A 22,331-nucleotide genomic window follows, 5' to 3' on the forward strand; every position below is an offset into this window, starting at 1 on the left:
TCCTGCTGACCCACTGATGGCTCTGCTCTCTAGCCCTCTGGTCTTCACTGGGCACCTCTTCACCTTCACCTCCATGACCCGGGACCCTAATCTGATTAAACCTTGCTTAGACCAGCCCCCAGGGTGGACGGCCTCCCTATCTTCCTTCTCCTCTCACCAGAATCCTTCCTGCCATCTGTGACCCACCCGGTTTAGCATACACAGCTGTGTATATTTGTGCTTTTGGATCAGAAACCTGGGTTTGAATTCTGGCCGTGCCACTGACTACCTTTGTGATTTCTGGCAAGTCCTGTATTTTCTCTGATCGAGTAAAAGGGGGATGCCCATGCCTATTCCTCCCCCCAGGGTTTTGAGGATTAGGTTGACTGTGGATAGGACCCATCTCAAGAAGATTATAATTCTGGAGAGGAGGGGCTGGGTCTCACTTTCTTTGTGTCCCTACCCTGCAGAGCCCAGCACAGGCCCTGAGCGCTTTGTTTGGCGGCTGCAGCCACAGCAGCAGCAAGGGGACTTGCGTTTAGCCTTGCCATCCCCTGCCATCAGGAGGGGAGGGAAATCCCTGGCAGAGGCCTTTCCATTCCTCCTCTCGTCTTTGCCCTTGAAGGAAGACCACCCAAAGCAAAAAGGCTGACTCTCTTCTGGAACCCTCTCCCACCTACCAGGCCCTGCAAACCTTTGTGATTGCTTAGCTCCAGAGAGGAAGGCTCTGGGGGTGTCTCAGACCTCAGCTAAAGGGATGCTCTCAGTTTAGGGACCAGATGGTCCCTGCTCCCCTGGCTGTCATGGCCAGTCTGGCCATGGGCTCCTGACCCCAATGTGGACTTGAGTTTAAAGGAAATTTGAAGGGCCCCAGGAGAGAAATGTGTGAAGAGGAAAAGGCTGAAGGTTCTTACATATGTCTACTGGTCCAATACCTTCATAGATCCTGGAGAGAGAAAGAAACAAGTTCACAAGGTGTCATTCCCTGAGAACCTAGGTGCTATCAGAGGGCTCAGTGGACCAGTGGTTCTCGCCCTTGGCTGCACAAGCATCAGGGAGCTTTGAAAAATGACACGTTCCTAATCCCTGCCCCAAAACTATTGAATCAAAATATTTGAGGGAATGTCTTTTTCTTTTCTTTCTTTCTTATTTTAAAACAAGCTAACCAATCAAGCAGAACTCCCTATGATTCTGGTGCAGCCCGTCTACAGGCTTGCACTGAGGGGCACAGATCTAGAGCCATCTTCTAAACCCCTGCGAAGGGCAACCCGCCTAAGGTTTGCAGAAAAAATAGTTACCCCTAGAGAGTGCCCATTTCAGCAATTCTTCACGTAGTTCCCTCCCCCACTTGGTCTTTCTAGAAGCCAGAAGTCTGACCCCACTCCCACCTGCTGCACTGAGAACACTTACCGGCTCTCCTCGCCCTCCAGCAGGTGCTTATAGGTGGCGATCTTTATGTCCAGGGCCAGCTTGACATTCATCAGCCCCTGGTACTCCTTCAGATGCCGTGCCATGTCCTGCTTGACCTGCTGCAGGGCAGCCTCCAGCTCCGCCAGCTTGCACTTGGCGTCGCTGAGGGCTGCCTCTCCCCACTGCTCTGCCTCGGCCACAGCAGCCTCCAGCTTGCAGCGCTGGGGGGAGGGCAGTTTTCAGGTGGGCTTTGGGAGGGACTAGGGGATCCTCAGGTCAGACTAGAAACTCTGCCCCCTGTGAGTGGGCACATAGCCTGGTGCTCAGCCAGGGATGGAGCCCGTGGAGGCTGCTTTCCCAGGGATTGTCATCCTGTAGTTTGATGTCACCAGGGAGCAGAACATTGCTTATCTTCCATTTCTATCCTCACTGATTTTGCACTTACCGATTTCTGCTGCTCTAAGACCAATGGGGTCCAGAGAGTAAAGCCATTCTTTCTGCCTCACCTGCCCCTCTCAGTCAGCCCCAGGTCTTTCCTTCTACATGGGAGACTCTTCCCCTGGTTCCACATTTTCCTCCCCCAGGAAGTCTTCCTGGACTAATTCCTATATTCCTCTGTTTCTCGGTCTGGCGGGTCAGCTCATTGGTCTCATCCCGAGTGTTATGCAGGTTATGCAGGTTGTCACAGTGTTGGCCAGCTGTCACCCGCTTCTCCTCATACTGGGGGGTGGGGGAGAAAGGGGTATTCCGAGGGCTTGAAGATTAGGTCAAGATCACAGCCCACTTTGTTATCCATGAGTCTGACCCCAGGGCTGCCTACACCTTTTCCCCAGCGCCCTCCTGCCCACTTTGGTCTGGTACCAGGCCTCTGCATCAGCCCGACTGCGCCTGGCAATCTCTTCATACTGGGCCTTGATATCGGCGATGATCCCATCAAAGTTCAGGTCCCGGCTGTTGTCTATCTTCACGATGACTGATGTCTCAGAGATGTGTGACTGCAGCAACTGGATTTCCTGTGTTGTAGGATCAGCGAGACAGATGGGCTCAGAGTCCCGTCAGTGGCCAGGGCTCTGCCACAGGGTCCCCAGGATGCGGAGTTGGGGAGAGAGCATTGCTTGTTTGTTCAGAGCAAAGCAATGGGGCAGATCATCCAAACCAAAAGCAAAGAAAAAGAGGTGGCCCAGAACCGTTTCAGTTTGACTTTAAACCCTTGTTATATACTAGGAGACATTCCTTTAACATCTTAACTTCTTAGGTGACTATTAAAACCATGGGGGCCTAAGGACTTGGCGGAGAGGAGTGAGACCTTGCTAAAGCTTAAACTTTCTTTGGTTTATCCACACAGTGGCTGTGCCAGTCTGGATCATTGAGAGCTGACAATATTTTAGAACATGGTGGTCTAGGAATTCCTATATCCCAAGTCCTTAACAGAACCAGGGCTGGGGCTGGGGGAGGGCTGGGAACTGGCCTGCAAAGTGAGGGCCCCAGAGGGAGCTTTCTTCAGCCTTTCCACTCAGAGCCAGCCGTTTAGCTCTGATTGGGTCCATTCCAGACCAAACAGAAGCAAAAGATCGCTAGTTCAGTTGACTAATTAGGTGACACAATTTTTCTCACATCTCCTAGCAAATCAGTTTTCCAGGGTCTTCTCATCAGTAGATAGGAAGTGACATTCCTAGACCCCAGTCTTTAGATTGGTCAACAAGAAGTTGGCTCATAGATCCAAGGAGTTGATTCATAGACCTGAGTCAGGCTACTGGGAAGCCTGCTCCCCTTACGTTCTCCACTTGTACATACATCAACATATAGAGGATATAGATTTGATGGGAGGAAAGATGTATGATATCAAATGTTAGAAAATACACTAGTCCAGTGAATCCCCCAGGGAGTCCAGACCACGCATTGAGCTCCTTGGATAGCTCAGAGGGGATGAGCCCTTACCACCATGCATAGGGTTTTCAGGAAGTTGATATCCTGAGTTAAGGTATCCACGTGGGCCTCTAGATCAGACTTATTTAAGAAAGCTGTATCCACATCCTGTATCAAAGAGGGAAGGATAAGATGCTCATTACTTGTGCACTGTTTAACCTGCCGACCTTGGCAGGCTCTGGAGGTGGGTGGGAAGACCAGGCCAGTTCCCACAGGGCCAGGCCAAGTGGGACAGGTGGGAAAGTCATTGGGTGGAAATACAGCTCAGTGCCTCTTGTTATTCTCCCTTATACAGCATGAAACCCCCGGGGATGCTGGACATTTTCTGATGCTTATTTAGAGGCAAGAAGAGTCTGGATAATCCAAGACTCTTCAAATGTCATCCCTTCAGACCTCTGCTCTCATGAAGACCCGATCCTGAGTCACTGGAGGCCAAATCAGAACTTCGAAGGGAAGCTGTTGTGACCTTAGGGGGTCCACTGTGTGTGAGTATTCACAGGGCTGCCCGGGCAGTGTCCTGGAGCTGCGAGAACATTCGTCTGTCTGGAGGAGAAGTTTGCCTGGGCCTGTTGCTCTCCTTACCTTTTCAGAGCCACAAACTCATTCTCAGCGCTGGCCTGGAGTCCCACCTCCTCTTCATACGTGGGTGATAAGGATGAAGAGGGTGAGTTCTCACTCTGAACTGAGAGCTGATTACTCCCAGCTCCCCACTTATCACCTCTTGTGACCTCTCTGCTCCGTCCAGGAGCCTGGCTCCCTGTTGCCATCTGCATGCTTTCATCCACTCTGTCCCGTCTTTAAGACCTTTTATGAGTCCACGGCGCTTGGTTTCTCCAAATCCCTTTTACTTTCTCAAATTGGATGTGGGGTCTGAAAATCGGGACCTTTGCTATGCTCCTCTGCTGGAAAAGCCTTAGGGTCATTGCACTTAGAGGAGGTAGGACCCTATTTGTGGCTGGACTTAGGCACTGTTCTCAAAACCAGAGAGTTTCTTTTTCTGGGGTCAACTCACCCATGCTCACTGGCAGGATTAGGGACAACCGTGCCCAATTCCAAGTCTCCTTTTTCCTCAGGACCCATGGAGGGCCTCCTCCTCCCATACATATCACATCCCCACCCCTGTCTTCAGGCTGGGAATTGAAACCAGCATTCACCCCTGATCCTTCCAGCAGCTCTCATCCAAGCTTGGTTGCTGCTTTGGGGACCAGCCCGCGCCCATCCTAGGTCAGTGCAGTCCAGCAGCCGCTCACTTCTTCTTGAAACCCTCGGACATCCTGCATGTTGTTCCTCTCAGCCTCTGGCCGGGCCCGTTCGCTGTTCACTACGCCCAGCTGCCTCCGCAGGTTGGTGATGTCGTTCTCCAAGAGGGGCTCCAGGTTGCTCCTGGCGCATTTCTGCTCTTGGAGGAAGTTCCACTTGGTCTCTAGGAGCTTATTCTGCTGGTCCAGGAACCACACCTATATCCACAGGGGCAAGGACATGGCAATTGAAGTGCTTGATATAGTTACCTATATGTCAACATTGCTCAGATGGCCGGAGGTGACTCAAACTTGTGGTGACATCGTTCCTTCCTCTGTTGACTTTAGCTCCTCCTCTAACTCAGTAGAATCTGGCAGAGCAGGTCTACGACCCCTCCTCATGCTCAAGCAGACTTAGCTACAAACAGACGCTTTGGAACCAAAGCTCTTCAACCATTTCCCTTTCAACCCTCTGAGAAAGGCGAGGCCTCGTTCTCTGGGAAGTTGGAGATCGATTCTACCTGAGTTGGGGTTTGCCTATATCTGAAAACTGATTTCAGCCATCCCTAGCAGGGAATGAGGAACAGAGTAAAGTACATTGGGCTGGGATGTGGTATTAGGAGGTGGGAACTCTCAGGTCATAAGTCATACCCATCACCCCAGAAATTCCATCAGCTGAGACTTATAGAGACTTATAGACTTATAGAGCATAGAGGCCATTTGCTCCAACCCCTCATTTCGGAGTGAAATGAAGCTCACAGAGGTGAGTTTCCAATCTCAGACACAATAGAGCATCCCCACTTCATGGAGACACCGTCTGGGGTTTGGGGCTGTGTCAGTTCCACCTCTCTGTTCCTCTCATCAGCCTGAAGACAAGCGACCACCAGTGGTCATTCCCTACTGTTTCCCTCAATCTAGGCGACTCGGCTGAATCTGGATATCCCAGGTGGGGGAGGGGCATGAATTCTTTGCTTTGTACAAAAATTACTCAACCCCATTCTCCATTTCTTTAAGCTTGAACCGGTGTGGCCACTCAGCCTCAGAAACCGTGAAAACTTCAAAGAGAGCATGAGGATCTCAAAGGATAAAATCCCTTAAACCTGTACCAGCCAACACCTGGTGGAGGTGTTAGTGTTTCTAGCCTGTTTGGGAGATATTTCTAAGTGACCAGGTGGTAGGTCTTAGTTTGTTCAGATGCCTTCAGATTTGGCTGGATGTTCCTCCTTCCCCCAGAAGACACCAGCACTGTCTTAATCCATCCCTCCATGCAGTGCTTCCTCGGGCTCGTCCTTGCTCTGCAGCAGAGTGACCCAGAAATCATACCGCCATGCCTTTGGCTGGTGCCTGAAGGACCTGTGGTCAAGGTCGATGCCCTAGGTCTGGACCAGTTCTTCTTAAGGGAAAGAACATCTCAGTGCATTTAGCTCTCATCATCCCAGACCCAGAGGTTGAGCTGTCACAAGTACCTTGTCGATGAAGGAGGCAAATTTGTTGTTGAGGGTCTCGATTTGCTCCTTCTCATCCTTCACCCTCTGGGCATCAGGGTCAATCTCCAGGCTGAGGGGGGTCAGCAGGCTCTGGTTAACAGTCACTGCTGTGATGGATGGGGCTGCTGGCACGCCAGCTCCTCCAACTCGGTAGCCAAAGCCAGGGCCGCCGAAGCCATAGCCGAGGCCACTGCTGGCTCCAAACCCCAGACCAGCACCACTCCCATCACCAAAGCCAAAGGCCATCCCACCGCCAGAACCAAAGCCAACTCCATAGCGGATGGGCCGAGGGCACACAGCTACTATCCGGGGTGAGCGTGATCCAAACCTGATGACACTCCGACTGCCAAAGCTGCTAAGACCCTGGAAGCGGGGCCCACTCCTGCAGGAGACAGAGCTGGCCTGGAAGTGGTTCAGGTTCTGGGGGGTCATTGCTGAGCAAGAGCTGAAGCTGCCCACACAGCGACCAGAGCTGACTGTGTAGGAGCGGCAAGACGTGACGGTGTCCTGGGTGAGAGGCAAGCAGCGACTGCACAGCAGGGTGAGCTGGAGCTGGGAGGCCCTCTGAGGCCAGTGGATCCCTCTAAGCACTTTTACGTGTGTGGGGATCTGAGGATTGGCCCCATAAAAATGGAAAAAGCCATTTGGAAGCATTTATGAGCTTGGGTAGTTAGCAGAAAGTCTTCCAGCCTGTAACCTCCTTCACAATGAGCTAATCTCAGACACACCTATTTTCCTCAGAATCAGGGCCATAACATCAAACCTATAAACATTAAAAACATATAAACACGTAAACATTATGGTCCTACTTTTTCCACAAGTCCACCACTATTGCCATTATGGGGACCTTAATTTGCTTTGGTCATAAATCCAATAGACTTTCCACAGCAAGTGTGGCTAACCACCAGCAAGTTAGGATGGTAACTGCTCCAGCAAGAGGCTGCAAGGGATGCAGCTATACAGATAACCCCCTTAATAGATGGGGGTGTGCAGAAGACAGGCAGGGTCTTCATAGCTCTAAGTAAGAAATGATATGGTGAGAATACAGTTTGTTGCATCCCTGTAGATGGATTAAACAGTCCAAAAACATTTTGCAGTGTTTTATCTAACCTCTATGATCTGATTTGACTGTTTACATAAAAATTGAATCATCACTAAAGCTCATTTGGGATAGTGTAGATACATGTCTGATTTGAGACCCTCAAAGGAGATCCATTCATTCATACATTCATTTATTCATTTGACAATTACCAGTTACTCTCTCTCAGGTAATGTGCTTGGTGCCGAGGGTACAGAGATAAAAAGATGGTCTCTATCCTCCTGGTGGTGGGGCGAGATTAATCTTGAGGACTCCTACCAACCAATACTTCTGTGGCATAGTTTGAGGCCAAAATTATGTATGATTTGGCCATGTATCTGTGTGGAAAGTTAACCACATGATTTTGAGCCCCCAAAATACACATTAGGGCTGATCTATAGTCCTGCCTACGCAGGTTCCTTGCATTATCGATGAATCTTTGGTTAGGAGGGAGAGACACCGAGCCATAAGCATCTGGGTAGGAAATGAAAAGTTCTAAGTCACTGGATATCATTATCATTGTTAATCAATGTTGCAGGTATTTCAGGACCCAGAGACAGATGTTTGCCTTTTCTATTCTAGAGAGTGACATGATTTGTCCTACTTGTCTATGCCTGGGGGAACTTGTGCTTGACTGGATGCTCACTTGGGATTCTACTTGGAAGCGGATATGTGCTTTTCTCTGGAGCTATCCATCTCAGGTCTTCACTATTTTCTTCCTTCCCAATCTCTGTACCTTTGATTTCTTTTTCTTGTTTTACTGCATTAGCTAGGACTTCCACCTTGACGTTGAAAAGCAGTGGTGAGAGGGGCATCTTTGCCTTATTCCTGAGTTTTGGTGGGGAATCTTCAAGTTTCCTACCATTAAGTACAAGGTTAGCTGTGGTTTTTTCATAGATATGTATATTTTTTGTCAAGTTGGGGAAGTTCTCCTCAGTAAAACTGTTTACTACTGTTTTATACAGACCCAGCTGTCAGGTGTGTGTCTAAAGGGAGAAGCAGAAAAATAATAATAACACAATACTTCTTGTGAAGATTGCAAGTGACCTCCAGGTTGCTAAAATCACTGGTCCGTTCTCAGCTCTCATTTAACTTAGCAGGAGCCTCTCACTGTTGTGGCCTCTCCCGTTGCGGAGCACAGGCTCCGGACACGCAGGCGCGGCGGCCATGGCTCACGGGCCCAGACGCTCCGCGGCACGTGGGATCTTCCCGGACCGGGGCTCGAACCCGTGTCCCCTGCGTCGGCAGGCGGACTCTCAACCACTGCGCCACCGGGGAAACCCCCACATGTATATTTTGATCAACATCTCTACTTGGATACCGATTAGGTATCTCAACCTTCATCTGTCCAAAGCTGTTCTCCCGATTGATTGTTCCTATGAAATATGTTCCACTTGCCGGGCTCACTATCCCTGCAGTGGCTCAGGCCAAAAATCTGGGAGTCATCCTTTATTCCTCAGCTTTTTCCATATCGCACATTCAATCCATTGGCAAGTCCTACCTTCAAAATATACCTGGACTCCTACTGCTTCTCATCACCCCACTGCTACCATATTGGTCCAAGCCCATCACTCCTCACAGGGTCTATTGAAGTCTCCTTCCAGCTAGTCACCCGGCTTCCTCCTTTGCCCCCTCTGACTTTCCTTAACACCATAGTCAGAATGGTCCTTTAAAAACATGTCAGATCATGCCATTTCTAAGCTCATATGCCTCTGGTGGTTTCCCATCCCGCTCAGAGTAAATGCCATACAGGACTCTGCAGAGTCTGCTCTCCTCTTTCACTGACCTCACTTCCCTCTATCCGTCCTACTGCTCACCCTGCTTCAGCCACTCTGGCCTACTGTGTGTCCATCAGACAGGCAGGAAAACTCCTACTCAGGGGCCTTCCCATTTGCTGTTTTTTTTTTTTTTTTTTTTTTCCTGCTGGGAACTCTTTTCCTGCAAATGGCTACGTGGCCGGGTCCCTCAACTCTCCCAGTTCTTTGCTCATGGGTCGCCCCCTCCCCTGTGTACTCTCTATTCCCCCTCCCTGCTTCCGCTTCTCCTTAGAAGTGCGTACAGTCTGAGGTCCTTTCCTGCATGGATTTGCCTGTTTATCACCTGTCTTCCCAGGCTGGAATATAAGCTCCAGGAGGCAGGCACTGTTGTGTGTTTCTTTCCTCCTCTGTGTCTCCTGCTTAGGATAGCGGGGACATGTGGGAGGCATGCTATGTGGTTTTGTTGAATGAATGAAGACACCGCAAAGATTAAAAGCAGGAGGAAAAAGGGAGAAAGGACAGGGGGTGAAAGAAGAGGAATTTGGGCATATGGCTTTGCATTTCAGGAAGAGGAGACTCTAGTCTCCAAAATGGACAGGAATGACCCTGAGGAGGATGGTGCAGAAATCCAAGAGCTCAGAGAGCGTCAACCCAGTTTGCCCTCCAGCTCCAGCCTCTTGGGGTGTGAGCCTGGCTGCTTGGAGGAAACAGCATCCCCCTCCGCTGAGGCCAGGTAAGGGGATCCAGGTGACTGGGAAGGGGATGGGGGACTCCTGTGGAGGAGAAAAGGGGACGGGAGCAGGAGGGATGGTATAGAGGACACCAGTGAGTGTGCCAGGCCGGGAACGGAAGAGTGACGCAGCCCTTGGAGTCAAATGGAACTGGGTTCAATCCCAATTTTGCCATCAGTCAGCAGTGTGACCTTGGGCAGTGGCATGGGAAGGGCACGGTAGTGGCACACCCTGGATGCAGGCAGTCAGGGGTGCTTGTCTGTAGAGAACTTAAAAACAACAATACACCCAACTAAAAGTCTGCTTGCCTTTCATTATCACTGTGCAACATTCGCCCTCCATGGTATACAAATGACCTGGGGAAATTGTTTAACCTCTCTAAGCCTCAGGTTCTTCATCTGTAAAATGGAATTATACCTACTGCACAGTATGTGCGGGTTACATGTGAAAATGTTTGGGGTGTATGCTGTGTGGAGCCTGGTGTGGTTATTGTCATCCATTCCTTTCCCCCCTCTTTTTCTCTCTGCCCCCTTCCCCTCTCTTTTGCACAATCCTCCTTTCACTGGTAAGCCGTCATTTCTGTTCCCATCCAGCACCCCACCTGCTTCCTGCTCCAGTGGCTGTGGCATCATTACCCCACCAGCCATTCCCGGGGCTGTCCTGTGGTTCAGCTTCCTTCAACCTTAACAGCGCAGGCGGGGTGGCGGTAATTGAGACCAGTCACGCATAACCCCTTTTCTGAGATGGGCTGTCACCATCAGCAGTTTATACTTGTGAGGCATTATTTCATCAGACAATGCAAAACACAATCCTCAGCCATTTCTTAAAGGGTGGCAGGTGGGGAGAGGGGAGTTGTCCTGGAAACTCTGGGCTGGGGCTTTTGCTGCTCTGACAGTTTCTCTTTCCTGTTGAGAGTTGGTCTGGATGTAATCCTGAGATCTGCTGGCTGAGCTAGTGTAGACAGATTGCTGGCTCATCTTGATGCTAACTGCCTGGGGCGGAGGGGGAGCTGCTGATGAGGGCTAGGTGGGGAGGAGGGGATGGGAGGGGAAGGGGGCCATCCTGGTTGGCTGAGCAGAGCCTGTGAACCCTGGGCGCACAGTGGCTGCACTGTGTGTGTGTGTGTGTGTGTGTGTGTGTGTGTGTGTGTGTGTGGATTGTGTGTGTGCACGCGCATGCCTGTGGGAGGGGAGGAGGGTGGCAGGGAAATCCAGATGGTGAGAAGGCTTTGCTAAAGCTACCTTCTTCAGATGTTTCCGTTTTGCCTATAGGGACAAGTTTGCGCAGGAGAGAGGCACTCACTGGGAGGTGTTCAGGCTGAGACCTGCCCTGGTGGGAAGGGAAGCTCAGGGGACCCCCAGAAGAAGGAGGGGGGCGATGAGGAGAGAGCTCTCTGCCCTGTCAGACTACTGATGCTTGGATAGAATCTAAGCACCTCCCAGGAGAGTCAAAGCACCCGTCTTGCTTGAGCCCATCCCCACCCTTGCAGGCAGAATGACTTTTTTCAGGTTTAGCCCAAATTCTTCACTTGCCCACACAGTTATCACCTGTCAGGGTGAAATGTGACAGGTGACCTGCTCGCAGGCGTGCAGGTCAGTTTGCTTCAACAAGCCTTTATTGGGTGTTGATGGGAGCCCGGCATCAAGATTAGGTGCTGGGATGCCTGCTGGGTGCAGCCCTCTTCCTTTTACCACACTCAGTGATCCTAAGTTCCCCTCCTCTGCCCACAGTTCCATTTCTGCAGCCATTTCCCCCAATCCGAGCCCCAAGGGGAGAGAGGCGGTAGTGGGTCCACCTGGGGCCGCTGATGGGACTCGGATGAGGAAGGGATCCTGGGGGACCCAGGGGAAGGGCAGAGGGCATCTGAGGGAGGGCACAGTGGGGCGAGGAAGGCTCTCCTAGGGAGAAGACGGACAAGAAATGGGAGACATTCGGGGGAGACGGACACAAAAACAAGGGGCTTCATTCAGGGTCCTCCCACCCGCCCCAGGCCTCTTTGGGCTGTTCCCCACCTGTCCTCATGGGGGCGCTCTGGGAAGGGCTGGGATTTGGATTCCCGAGGCCGAGTGGAATGCAGGGAGGCTCTGGCTTCCAGCAGTCGGCTCTCCCTTCCTTCCAAGGGCAGGGCGGGGCCTGATCCTCCCTATAGGTGCAGGGTGGGTCCTGGGAGAAACTCAGATGTCTGCCCAGGTAATGGAGGTGAACCGCCCAGGGAACCACCGGGAGGCACTTTTGTCCTGCCTGCCTAGAGTCACCTCCTCCCTGGAGAGAGGGGGAGAATGGGGGCACGGCTGCACAGCACTGAGGGGGATGCCCTGGTGGAGGCTCTAGAAGGGCGCGCCGGGGCCTGTAGCTCACGTCCAGGACTGAGCTGGGGTGCCCCCACTACTGGGATGAGTCTGCCTAGTGGATGGTTCCAGACAAGTCTCCCCTCCCCTGGGGCCTGGGCCACTCTGGGATGGGAATTCCCAAAGGGATGGTCGCCAGGCTCAAGCCCACCTCATTGTGAGGGTGGGGGGATCTTCTCTCCTTCTCCTACTTTACTCCACTGGGGTGCCTCCTGGGCCTTGGGTAGTCATCTTTGGGACAGAGGTGGGTGGCCTGTCATCATCTCTGTTTCTGCTGACTGCATTCCTGTAGTTTTCAGAGCTTTGAGTGCTTAATCAGCAAGGAGCTTAGCTGGCTCTAGGGACAGGTCCGGAGTGACAGGGCTTCAAGTGGGAATGGAGGCCATGAGGCCCCCCTTGTCCCACCCCCTCCTTCCCTGGGTGTGGATGTGCATCCCTAAAGTCACCGGCCCTCACCCGTCTGACGCTGCACACTCTGGTTCACGGCTGCTGATCCCTCAGCCTGGAGCCCCCGCTGGGCTTCCTTGCTTCCCCTCAGTCCTGCTGGCCTTTGGGATCCAGCTTGCCTGCCCCCTCCTCGGGGGATCTTCCCGAGGCCTGTGACCAGGGTAGGACCCTCAGTTATGTCCTCCTTCACAACAAGCCTGACATCTGTAATTTCCTGTTCCAGGTCTGTACACTCAGGTAGGCTGTAAGCCCCAGGGGCATGGATTGGGGCCAGGGCCCCATTTTAAAAAACTAGCTTTATTAAGATATAATTCACATATCATATACTTTGCTCATTGAAAGTGTACAATTCAGTGGTTTTAGTATATTCCCAGATAAGTGCAACCGTCACCCCAGTCCCTTTTAGAATGTTCTCATCGCCTCAAAAGAAACCTTTGGCTGTGCCCCCCCCCCCCCCCCCCACTCCATCTTCTCTTCCCTCCAGCCCACTAGGCAACCACGGATCTGCTTTCTGTCTCTATAGATTCCCCGAATCTGGAATTTCATATGAATGGAATCATAGAATATGTGGTCTCTGTGTCTGGCTTCTTTTATCTCCCTCATGTTTTCAAGGTTCATCCATGTTGGAGCATGTATTTATACTTTACTCCTTTTTATGGCCAAATAGTATTTCATTGTATGGAGAGACCAAATTTTGATTATCCATTCATCCACTGATGGACATTTCGGTTGTTTCCACCTCTTGGCTCTTGTGAATAGTGATGCTATGAACATTCACGTACGAGTTTTCGTGTGGACACGTTTTCATTTCTCTTGGGTATCTACCTAGGTGTGGAATTGCTGGGTCACATGGTAACTCTATGTTTAACATTTTGAAGAACTGCCGGACTGTTTTCCAAAGTGGCTGCACCAGTTTATGGTCCCTACCATGGGCTCTAGGAACTGTGTCTACTGTCCCTACTGGTAGGTCAGCCCTGACTGGGGCTGCCTTGTTCATCACAGAGACACCAGCCCCTGGGTGGTCTGACCCATAACAGGTGCTTGATAAATATTATATTGAGTGAATGAAAAAGCAAGTGGGTGGGTTCTTTTTAATATGCTGCCCATAAGTCAGTAACCCTTGTCCGTTCAGACCCTGTCCTTGTAATCTTCTCTGTGAGCTTCCCTCTGATCTCCTTGCCTGGCATAATCACAAGTTGCTTTTCCTTGTCATTTCCATTCTCTCTGGCTGTCACTGCTTATGACTCCTCTGTGAGGCTGAGAGTCACTCTAGGGTTCCGAGCGTGTTGTAGTCACCTCTGTATCACCAGCTTCTAATGCAGGTCTTGGCACAGAAGAGATGCCCTATGCGGGCCTGTGGGGGAAGAGGAGATGCACCCCAGCGCTCAGGAGAGGGGAGCCACAAGGGGGCATCTGTAGTGGGGGGATTGTTACAGGGGATCAGTGAGGCAACAGTGAGGGTATCAGGGCCAGGCAGAGGGTGGAACCGCTGTCACCAAGTCTCATTTCCAGGTCTTGGGGATCCCAAGAGGGAGAGGAGGCTAGGGGGCGCCCCGCCCTAGCCCATCTGCTGCCACGCCCTAGCCAGTCTGCTGACCATCTTTCCTGCTTTCCCCAGGCCTGCACCTGCCCTGCCTGGGGACCTGGCTGGGGAGGCAGAGCCCAGGCTTTGAGGCTGCCGAGTACAGACATGACAGACTTTCTCTAGGACATATGCAGGGGACCATGTGGTGAGGAGGCCTGTGGGGAATAGGGCTGTGGTTTTTAAGGTGGCAGGTGACTTGCAAACTATTGGGGTGTAATGTGCAGGTTTTAAGTGGAATGTGTATGGCTCCACACTCACTCCACAGGCCACTTGCCAATCATTCATATGTAGTTTTCCCTTTTGTATAATAACCTCTCTTTCCACTCCCAACCCCACACACCGCACCAGCCCCCAGTTCCCCAAAGCTGCCCATCAGTTCCCCTTCAGCCTCATTGCCCTCCACAGAGCAGGGCCAATAATCCTGATTCCTGTAGCCTGGGAACAGTCAGTTGATTGGCAATAGATGAGCCCAGAGGCTCATGGCAGAGATGTGGATCCCTGGGTGGGCAGGGCTTCTGAAGATGCAGCACAATTTGGGGGTAGGGGTTGTGCTCTGGTGGGGTCAGCTCAGCACCTCCTCTCCCCTCGCAGCCCCTGAGTCGGGGCCTCCAAGTGTGCTGAGGCAGTCCCGCATCACTGCAGCCAGGAAAGCACATTCATATCAGACCCAAAGCAAGAGGAACTCAAGGGAGAGGGAGCAGGGCAGGGTTGGCTACGTGCAGAGGGTAGGGGTGGGGCTGAATCCATTGTCCCTTTGTTCAGTAAATACTCCATGTCCCCTTGCCTTTGTGCTATAGGCATTTCTTAGCAGTCAGCTGCCACTGTGAGCTCAGGAAAAAATGTATTTTTATAGTGCCAGTTCAACACACCTGAGCAGGTAAATCTACTGCCCAGAGACCACCTCTTGATTCTGTGTGCTAACTGAGAGGAACATGGACAGGTCGCGAGCGAAGCTGAAATCCTGGCACTTGGCTTGGGAATTTGGAATAGGGTTTGGGGGTATTTCGATATTTGTAATAGTGCGTGTATTAGGTGGGTGTTAAAAGGAGTTCACTTTTGGGCTTCCCTGGTGGCGCAGTGGTTGAGAGTCCGCCTGCCGATGCAGGGGACACGGGTTCGTGCCCCGGTCCGGGAAGATCCCACATGCCGTGGAGCGGCTGGGCCCGTGAGCCATGGCCGCTGAGCCTGCGCGTCCGGAGCCTGTGCTCCGCAGCGGAGTTCACTTTTTAGGCGCATGACAGACCAGACCGAGGTAAGAGAGGAGGGGAATGTCCGGGGGTCAGGGGAGGCTGGCTTTGTGGGGAAAGTTCCATGCGATGATCCACAAAGCAGAACTGTGATGTGCCCATTTGGCCTTCTCATGGGGAAGAGAAGTATTTGGGGGCCATTGCCATTCTCTTGGCCGCACTAGAGCCTGACTGTCAGTGGTCCAGATATACGGCGGATGCATTTTCGTTCTTTGCATCCCACCCCCACCCCAGGACCTAGCACAGGGTCTGCACACAGCTAAGTGAAAGGTGACTCTTGAAGATACCTGAGGGGCAGCTCACTGAGAAAACCCAAGGGAAAACTTCGATCAGTATAGGAAGGTGGGATTTTGGAACAGCCTTGTCTTCAACCCTGGTGGCAGGGGGACAACAGGCTGGGGGCTGTCCAGGCTGGGGGCTGGTGCCCTGTCCCCTGGGCTTCTAGCCTCTGGGGCTGTACTAACACTTGTGGCAGGAGGAGCCACCTCCAGCCCCTAGCTTCATGCTGAAGTTCTGCCTGCTTCCACAGCCCAGTAGCCCCTGGGGCTCACAGGGGATGTAGATTTCACTGGTACCCATGATGCTGTGGCCCCCGCTCCTCTTGAGGACACTGGTGTCCCCTGGACAGTACATGGGTGTGCTGACCACACTTGGCTCGTAGAGGATGTGCCTTTGGAGCTGCTCACAGCTGCGGGAACAGGAAGGGATACTCAGGGCCCTGCCCTGAAACATCTTGGCCAGGCCAGGCCCCCACCTGCTGCAGCTCACTTCTAAGGACATTCCCATCCCAGCTACCAAATTCCATGTCTCTCACTCTGGCCACATAAAGTGCGTAGCTGTTCCCCACGTGTCTCTCCTCTTGCCCCAGGGCCCTATCTTCTGCTTCACCCTCTCTGTTTCTATTTGTCTGAGCCTGCTTCAAATCCTCTTTCTCCAGAAAAGCATCCCCTTGTCTATATGGTTCCTTGCAGCTTCTGGGCCCTGAAGCACTGGGACCACGCTGAATGTCTGCCCCTGATTCTCACTCCCATAGACTTGGGTAGCTCTGAGGGAGAGCCTCTCCATCTTCCAGGAGCTCCAGGCAAACAGAACTCTTCCTTCGGGGTGGGGGAAGAACGCTGAGGTTTGGGCAGGGGCCAGTGCGGTCTATTATGGGTCGATCAGCTCCCAAGACCCCAGAACCGCTGGGGAGGGCTCATCCACTCACAGATATTCACGGGCCCAACACCTTCATGCAGGCTGGGCGTGGGAGGCAAAGGAGACACAAGGGAACCGCATCAGAGAATGAGGCCAAGAAGCACGCGGCACCCCACCGCTTCTGCCTGCTCTGTGGACCCTGTCAACGAGGAGGGCCTGTGGTCTGCCTGCTGTTTTAGATTTTCCACGACTGTGAGATGGGCAATGGCAGCAGCAGCAACCAGAGGGCAGGAGAATAGGCACACCTGGTGCCCATCCTTGACTGACCCGTGCTCCTCGCCCTCCAGCAGGCGCCTGTAGGTGGCGATCTCGATGTCCAGGCCCAGCTTGGAGCTCATCACCTCCTGGAACTCCTTGAGCAGGCAGGCCATGTCCCGCTTGGCCTTCTGCAGGGCCTCCTCCAGCCCGGCCAACTTGCACTTGGCGTCGTTGAGGGCCGCCTCCCCCTGCTGCTCTGCCTCGGCTATGGCACCCTCCAATTTGCAGCACTGGGAGGAGAGGGCACAGAAAGGCATTATGGGGCACCCTGGAGCCCTGGGCTGACTCTTAGAACAGAGAACATGGTCGTTGTGAGGCAATTAGAACCAATATATATTGGTCTCTTCCCCCAGTTTCTGGACAGAACGCCCCCAAACCTTGTAATTTCCTAAGTGATAAGCACACTAAGATCATCCTTCGCTCTAACATTTGGTCTTTGACCCTGGTTTCTGACACAGAGGCCCTTAGAACTTCCCGGTATTGGCAATTTCCTGGTTATTGGCAATGTCTTTTGTTTAATTAAGGTGACTCTAGGTAGGCTCCTGGATGGGGACTTGTCACCAGAAAGACCAAGCCATGATTAGAAGCTGGGAATTTTCAGCCCACCCCGCAGATCTCCCGAGAGGGGAGAGAGGCTGGGAACGGAGGTACTAATTGATCATGCCTATGAGAGGAAGCTCCATAAAATCCCAACAATAGAGGATTCAGAGAGCTTCCAGGTTGGTGACCAGGTGGAGGTGTGGAGAGAATGGCACGCCTGGAGAGGGCATGGAAGCTCCACACCCCTCCCACATACCTTTCCTTATCCATCTCTTCCACCTGGGTGTTCATCCGTATCCCTTATCATATGCTTTTATAATAAAGCAGTAGATGTAAAGGAATCTATTTTCCTGAGTTCTGTGAGTGACTCCAGCAAATTAATCGAATCCGAGGAGGGGGGTCATGGAGACCTCCAATATATAGCCGATTGGTCAGAAACACAACCTGGACTTGCGATTAGCATCTGAACTGGGGGCAGCCTTGTGGGACTTGGGGGGCAGTCCCTAACCTGTGGGATCTGATGATGTCTCCAGGTAGGTAGTGTCAGAAGTGCGTTGAGTTGTAGAACACCCAGCTGGTGTTGCAGAACTGGTTAGTATGGAAACACCCTTCCCCCATATTTGGTATCAGTAAGTGTTGTGAATGTGATAGTGGGAGGGTAAAGGAGGGACACAGGAGGAAGAGTGAGTTTTTCCTACAGTCATGGTTATGTGCCATATTCAAATCTGCTGTGGGTTTCATCCTAGGATTGTGACATCTGGTTCCTCTGGGGGATGGGGACCAGTTCTCCTGTCTATAACACCTCAAGGAGATCTGTGAATTTCCTCTAGATAAGCCAGCAATTTCTTTGTGACTAATAGATTTTAAGTGTCTGCCTGGTCTTCACTAGCCTAGGAGAAGAGAGTGAGTCTGAGTTTATGAACTCTGCGGGGTCACCTTGAATTTCAGGATCATAGAATTAGAGTCTTTGGTTGGAAGGGGCCTTGGAGAACATCTTTTCTATACTCCCATCTAGTGAAGCATCCTTGCTCTTCCATCTTGATGAAAGTAGGTTGCCTAGCCTCTGTTGGGGGCCTCACTGTTTCCTGAGCCTGCTCATCCTGCTGTGGGTCAGCTCTTCTGTAGAAAGGGCTCGCTCCCTCTCGTGGGAAACAGCGCAAGTTTACTCCCTCCTCAACTGGGCCCCCAGGGAGGATGGACCCACCCATCGTGACCAAGACCAGATGGCGGGTTACCCTGTGATGGCCTCATCTGGGCTTTGACATTCTCAATGTCTTGCTGCAACCACTGGATCAGCTTGTTTATTTCCAGAATCTCGTTCTTGCAGTTGTGGAGGTTGTCACAGTGGGTCCCGGCTGTCAGCCGCAGCTCCTCATACTACCAGATAGGGAGGTCAGAACCTGGGCACCCACACTGTGGTCCCTTCCAGCCCCCTTTCCCACTGTCCCCCGTGTCTCCTCTCCTGACTTCCTGGGTCAGGTGCTTTTGGATTCGTATACTTGTTCTGTTCCCCATCCCCTATCCATTTCTGGTCCTTTTCTGGGCTACTCCTTATTCCTTTCTCATATTCCAGCCCTGAATCTTTAGGCTTATTAAATTCTCCTCTAAGCTCCAAACTCCCCTCCTCTCTGTTTAGTGATTCTGTGTCTTGTCCTTTTATCTCTGACCTGGGATTTCCCTCCTTTTTTCTCCATCCCTGCTCTGGACCTTGGAAAGAGATTCTGTGCTCAGCCTGGGGTACCTAACAGACCAAGGACTGAGGATACAGCACGTCTGCCCCCACCAGGGTGAATATGTTTGTATATTCTCATTCAAAACAATTGAAGGGCTTCCCTGGTGGCGCAGTGGTTGGGAGTCCACCTGCCGATGCAGGGGACGCGGGTTCGCGCCCCGGTCCGGGAAGATCCCACATGCCGCGGAGCGGCTGGGCCCGTGAGCCATGGCCGCTGAGCCTGCGCGTCTGGAGCCTGTGCTCCGTAACGGGAGAGGCCACAACAGTGAGAGGCCTGTGTACCGCAAAAAACAAACAAACAAAAGAAACAATTGAAAACAAAATGCAATATTATTTCCTATCTTGGCTTAACACTTTAAAAAAAAATCTTTTGCACATTGAATCTAATTTCTGAATAGTGTGTTATAGATTACATTAATATATTAAAAAATTAGCCTACTTTATATTTTCTGCATATAATGGATGGGAGCATTTTGCATAGAAAATGCAAAACAAGATAAGCACAAGTCACTCTCTTTGGTTATTGTGAAAACGCCTGTAGTTGTCCAATCAATACCCATTCTTCTCTTCTTCAAACAGAAGCCCAGATAATAGAATATTTCTCAGCTTTCTCATCAACGAGGTGCATGGCCATTGCTGGGTAGGGCTTCTAGGAAAGCTGTTTAAAGTCAGAGATGATTCAGTTGTCATGTTCTTTTCCCCTCTCTTCTTCTGCCTGCTTGCAATGAACACGTGAGATTGGTGGTATCGCAGCCATCTTGGGACATGGGGCAACCATGAGGATTAAAGCACTATGCTAGGAATGACAGAATAGAAAGCTAGAAGGAGCCTGTGTTCCTGATGGTAACATAGAATCCCAGAGTCATCTGTGGTCAGTCCATTTCTTTACTTTCAAATTATTTGAGAAAAAAGTAAAAATCAAATTGGTTTCAATTTGATTTCTGATCTTCACAGCTAAATACAATTTTTAAATAATAGAGTTATCTTCCTGGTTCTGACTTAGGAGGATGGGAAACTGAGGTTATTTTTCCTGAGCCCACCTGACTGATGAATGGCCCAGGAGAGCAACTGGAGGAGGGGCCAGCTGGAGCAAAACCTGGCTGTGGGTGAGCCACAGACTGAGTCACAGGGAGCTGACGCCAGGCCAGGGTTTGATACCTTGATCACCATGGATCTCCAGAAAAAGGGTAGAGCATTGCTTGGGACACTCCCTGGAGATTGGTACCCATTGCCTTCAGAAAAAAGTCCAAAGGCCTCAGTGCAGCTCTGCAGATCTGCTGCGATCTGGCCCTGTGTCTCCAGCTGCATTTCTTTCATGGTGCTTCCTTTCATGCTTCTCCGGCCTGGCTCTGGTGGCCCCTCAGCCAGACGTCCTTTCCCCCATGCTTATGGAAATCATACTTGGCCTTCGAGATCCAGACCACATCCCAGTGCCTCTGCCTTTCCAGACACAATTTGTTACTTCCATCATCATCCTATTCCCTTAGCCTGCAGCTTGACCTTAGCGGTCACTTCATGCTACCTCGTATTTCAGTTTGGCTGGTTACACGTTTCTCTCCCGTGGACTGTAATTTCCTTGAGGATGGGGATGGTGTGACTCTTAGTATCCTCATGGTTCCACACACCCCAGTAAGGCCCTCCTTCCCTGGCAACCCTGTTGAAAACCATATTCACACCACACTCCCTACACTTCATCCTGATTTATTTTCTCCGTAGCTCGTGTCCATCTAACATACATCCACTGTACTTATTTGTCTTGCCTGTCCCGCCCCTGCCCCGTGCCTCTGGAATGAAAGGGACGCGAAGGCAGGGATTGTTTGTGCTGTTCCCTGCTGGACCTCCAGCACCTAGAAAGGTGCTTGGCAAACGATGGATGCTCAATAAATGAATGAATGAATGAGTGAGTGAATAATAATGGTGCCTTTCACAGATAGGGTGGGCAAGACTGAGATGATAATATTTGTTAAATCAAATTGCCCTCAGGGACACCAACTGCCCTCCCAGCAAGGCCCTAATTACCTAAGTCTGGGGCCACCTGAATCACGGTTTCTGCTCCACTATTAGTAACCACCCCATGCCATTAGCCTCCTCCCACGCCCAGAAGCTCAGAGTCCTCTTTGTCATCATTGCCAATTAGCATTCCTTGCCATTTAGCATTCCTTGCCACACCACGGCCTGGGTGTGGCATGGCCCTCAGTCTCTCCTCACCCGCTTCCTGGGGGATAGTGGGTCTGGGGTCCCCCGGGCCCCGCCTGGGCCTCACCCGGCTCTGGTACCAGGCCTCTGCTTGGGCTTTGCTGCTGCTGGCGATTTTGTCGTACTGGGCCTCCATCTGGGAAACGATGCCGTCCGCCTGCAGCTCCTGGCTTTTGTCCATCTTCACAATGATGGAGGTCTCTGAGACCTGAGACTGCAGCAGGCTGATCTCCTGGGTGTGGGGACCCTGGGAGATTGGCCCCTGGCTGACCACCTGTGGGCAGCATGGCTGCAGGTACCTCCTCATATAAGCTTTTCAGGAAGTCAATCTCCTGGACCAGAACCTCCACATTGGTCTCCAGGTCAGCCTTTATCAGGAAGGCTGTGTCCATATCCTGCGGCCAGAGAAGTGACAATCGTAACCTGGGGCCACCCCTCTGCCAGCTGGGCCACCAGGCAAGGTGGTGGCAGGTGGCGGGTGTGGGACCCACGTTTCCTCACTTAGGCCTATGTGGAAGGGAAGGGGTGACAAAGCCAAGGATGGAGTGAGGGGTCCCCAGCCCCAGGACCCCATGCCTGGGCCTGGCATTCTGATGGGGAAGCATCTGAAGACGATGGGGTTAAAGGAGCCTTGAATGCATTCCTCAGAGCTCCCCATGGACCTCAGGCCAGAAAATACGTCGCTATCTATGAGAGGGATCAACAAGATGATTTTCATCTCTGGGAGTCTGAGTCACAGTCTTTGTTTTGGCTTTGATGTGGCATTTGCAACATTTCCAGCTTCTTGGGCAGGTGTAAATACAACCCTTAACATGAGTTGGGAGGTGGAGGCCAGGTCAGTCCCTGCCCTTCTGCAAAGGGCGGGGGAGGCTGGCCTTCCTCTCTCCCAGGGTCAGTGGGGCTGACACCAGGGTCTGCGGGGTGGGCGGGCTGCAGGCACATTTGGACACGGTCCAGGGGCTGAGTGTCCCCAGGCCCAGTGGGCCAGCTCAGGGGGCCTTCTCCCTCCCTGGGCCATCCTCCCTCACCTTCCTTCAAGGCAACAAACTCATTCTCAGCAGAGGGCTGCAGGGAGAGCTCCTCTTCATATCTGGCGGAATGGGCAGGGGAAAATGTTTTAGTCGGGCTTGTGGGGTTTGGAAGGGAGTTGGTATCAGGCCTGAGGGTAGGAGCCT

The 22,331-nt window shown here is 51.9% G+C and overlaps 2 protein-coding genes across 2 annotated transcripts in view; both read right to left on the bottom strand.

Moving 5' to 3' along the window:
• KRT84 (keratin 84) overlaps window positions 1-6,878 on the bottom strand; it is an 8,368-nt gene extending 1,490 nt beyond the window's left edge. The window contains 10 exon segments of the mRNA XM_007452360.1: window positions 894-925; window positions 1,390-1,610; window positions 1,896-1,903; window positions 1,989-2,109; window positions 2,238-2,402; window positions 3,328-3,493; window positions 3,898-3,949; window positions 4,559-4,772; window positions 6,020-6,569; window positions 6,850-6,878. Coding sequence (XP_007452422.1) covers window positions 894-925; window positions 1,390-1,610; window positions 1,896-1,903; window positions 1,989-2,109; window positions 2,238-2,402; window positions 3,328-3,493; window positions 3,898-3,949; window positions 4,559-4,772; window positions 6,020-6,569; window positions 6,850-6,878 — 1,558 coding nt within the window.
• Window positions 6,879-15,692: 8,814 nt separating this feature from the next.
• LOC103087070 (keratin, type II cytoskeletal 6C) overlaps window positions 15,693-22,331 on the bottom strand; it is a 35,731-nt gene continuing 29,092 nt past the window's right edge. Inside the window, 8 exon segments of the mRNA XM_007472062.1 lie at window positions 15,693-15,901; window positions 15,904-15,921; window positions 16,441-16,472; window positions 16,698-16,917; window positions 18,479-18,605; window positions 21,224-21,388; window positions 21,456-21,555; window positions 22,190-22,246. Coding sequence (XP_007472124.1) covers window positions 15,693-15,901; window positions 15,904-15,921; window positions 16,441-16,472; window positions 16,698-16,917; window positions 18,479-18,605; window positions 21,224-21,388; window positions 21,456-21,555; window positions 22,190-22,246 — 928 coding nt within the window.

Source organism: Lipotes vexillifer, unplaced genomic scaffold (genome assembly GCF_000442215.2).
Source record: "Lipotes vexillifer unplaced genomic scaffold, Lipotes_vexillifer_v1.1 scaffold422, whole genome shotgun sequence".
Classification (NCBI taxonomy): domain Eukaryota; kingdom Metazoa; phylum Chordata; class Mammalia; order Artiodactyla; family Lipotidae; genus Lipotes; species Lipotes vexillifer.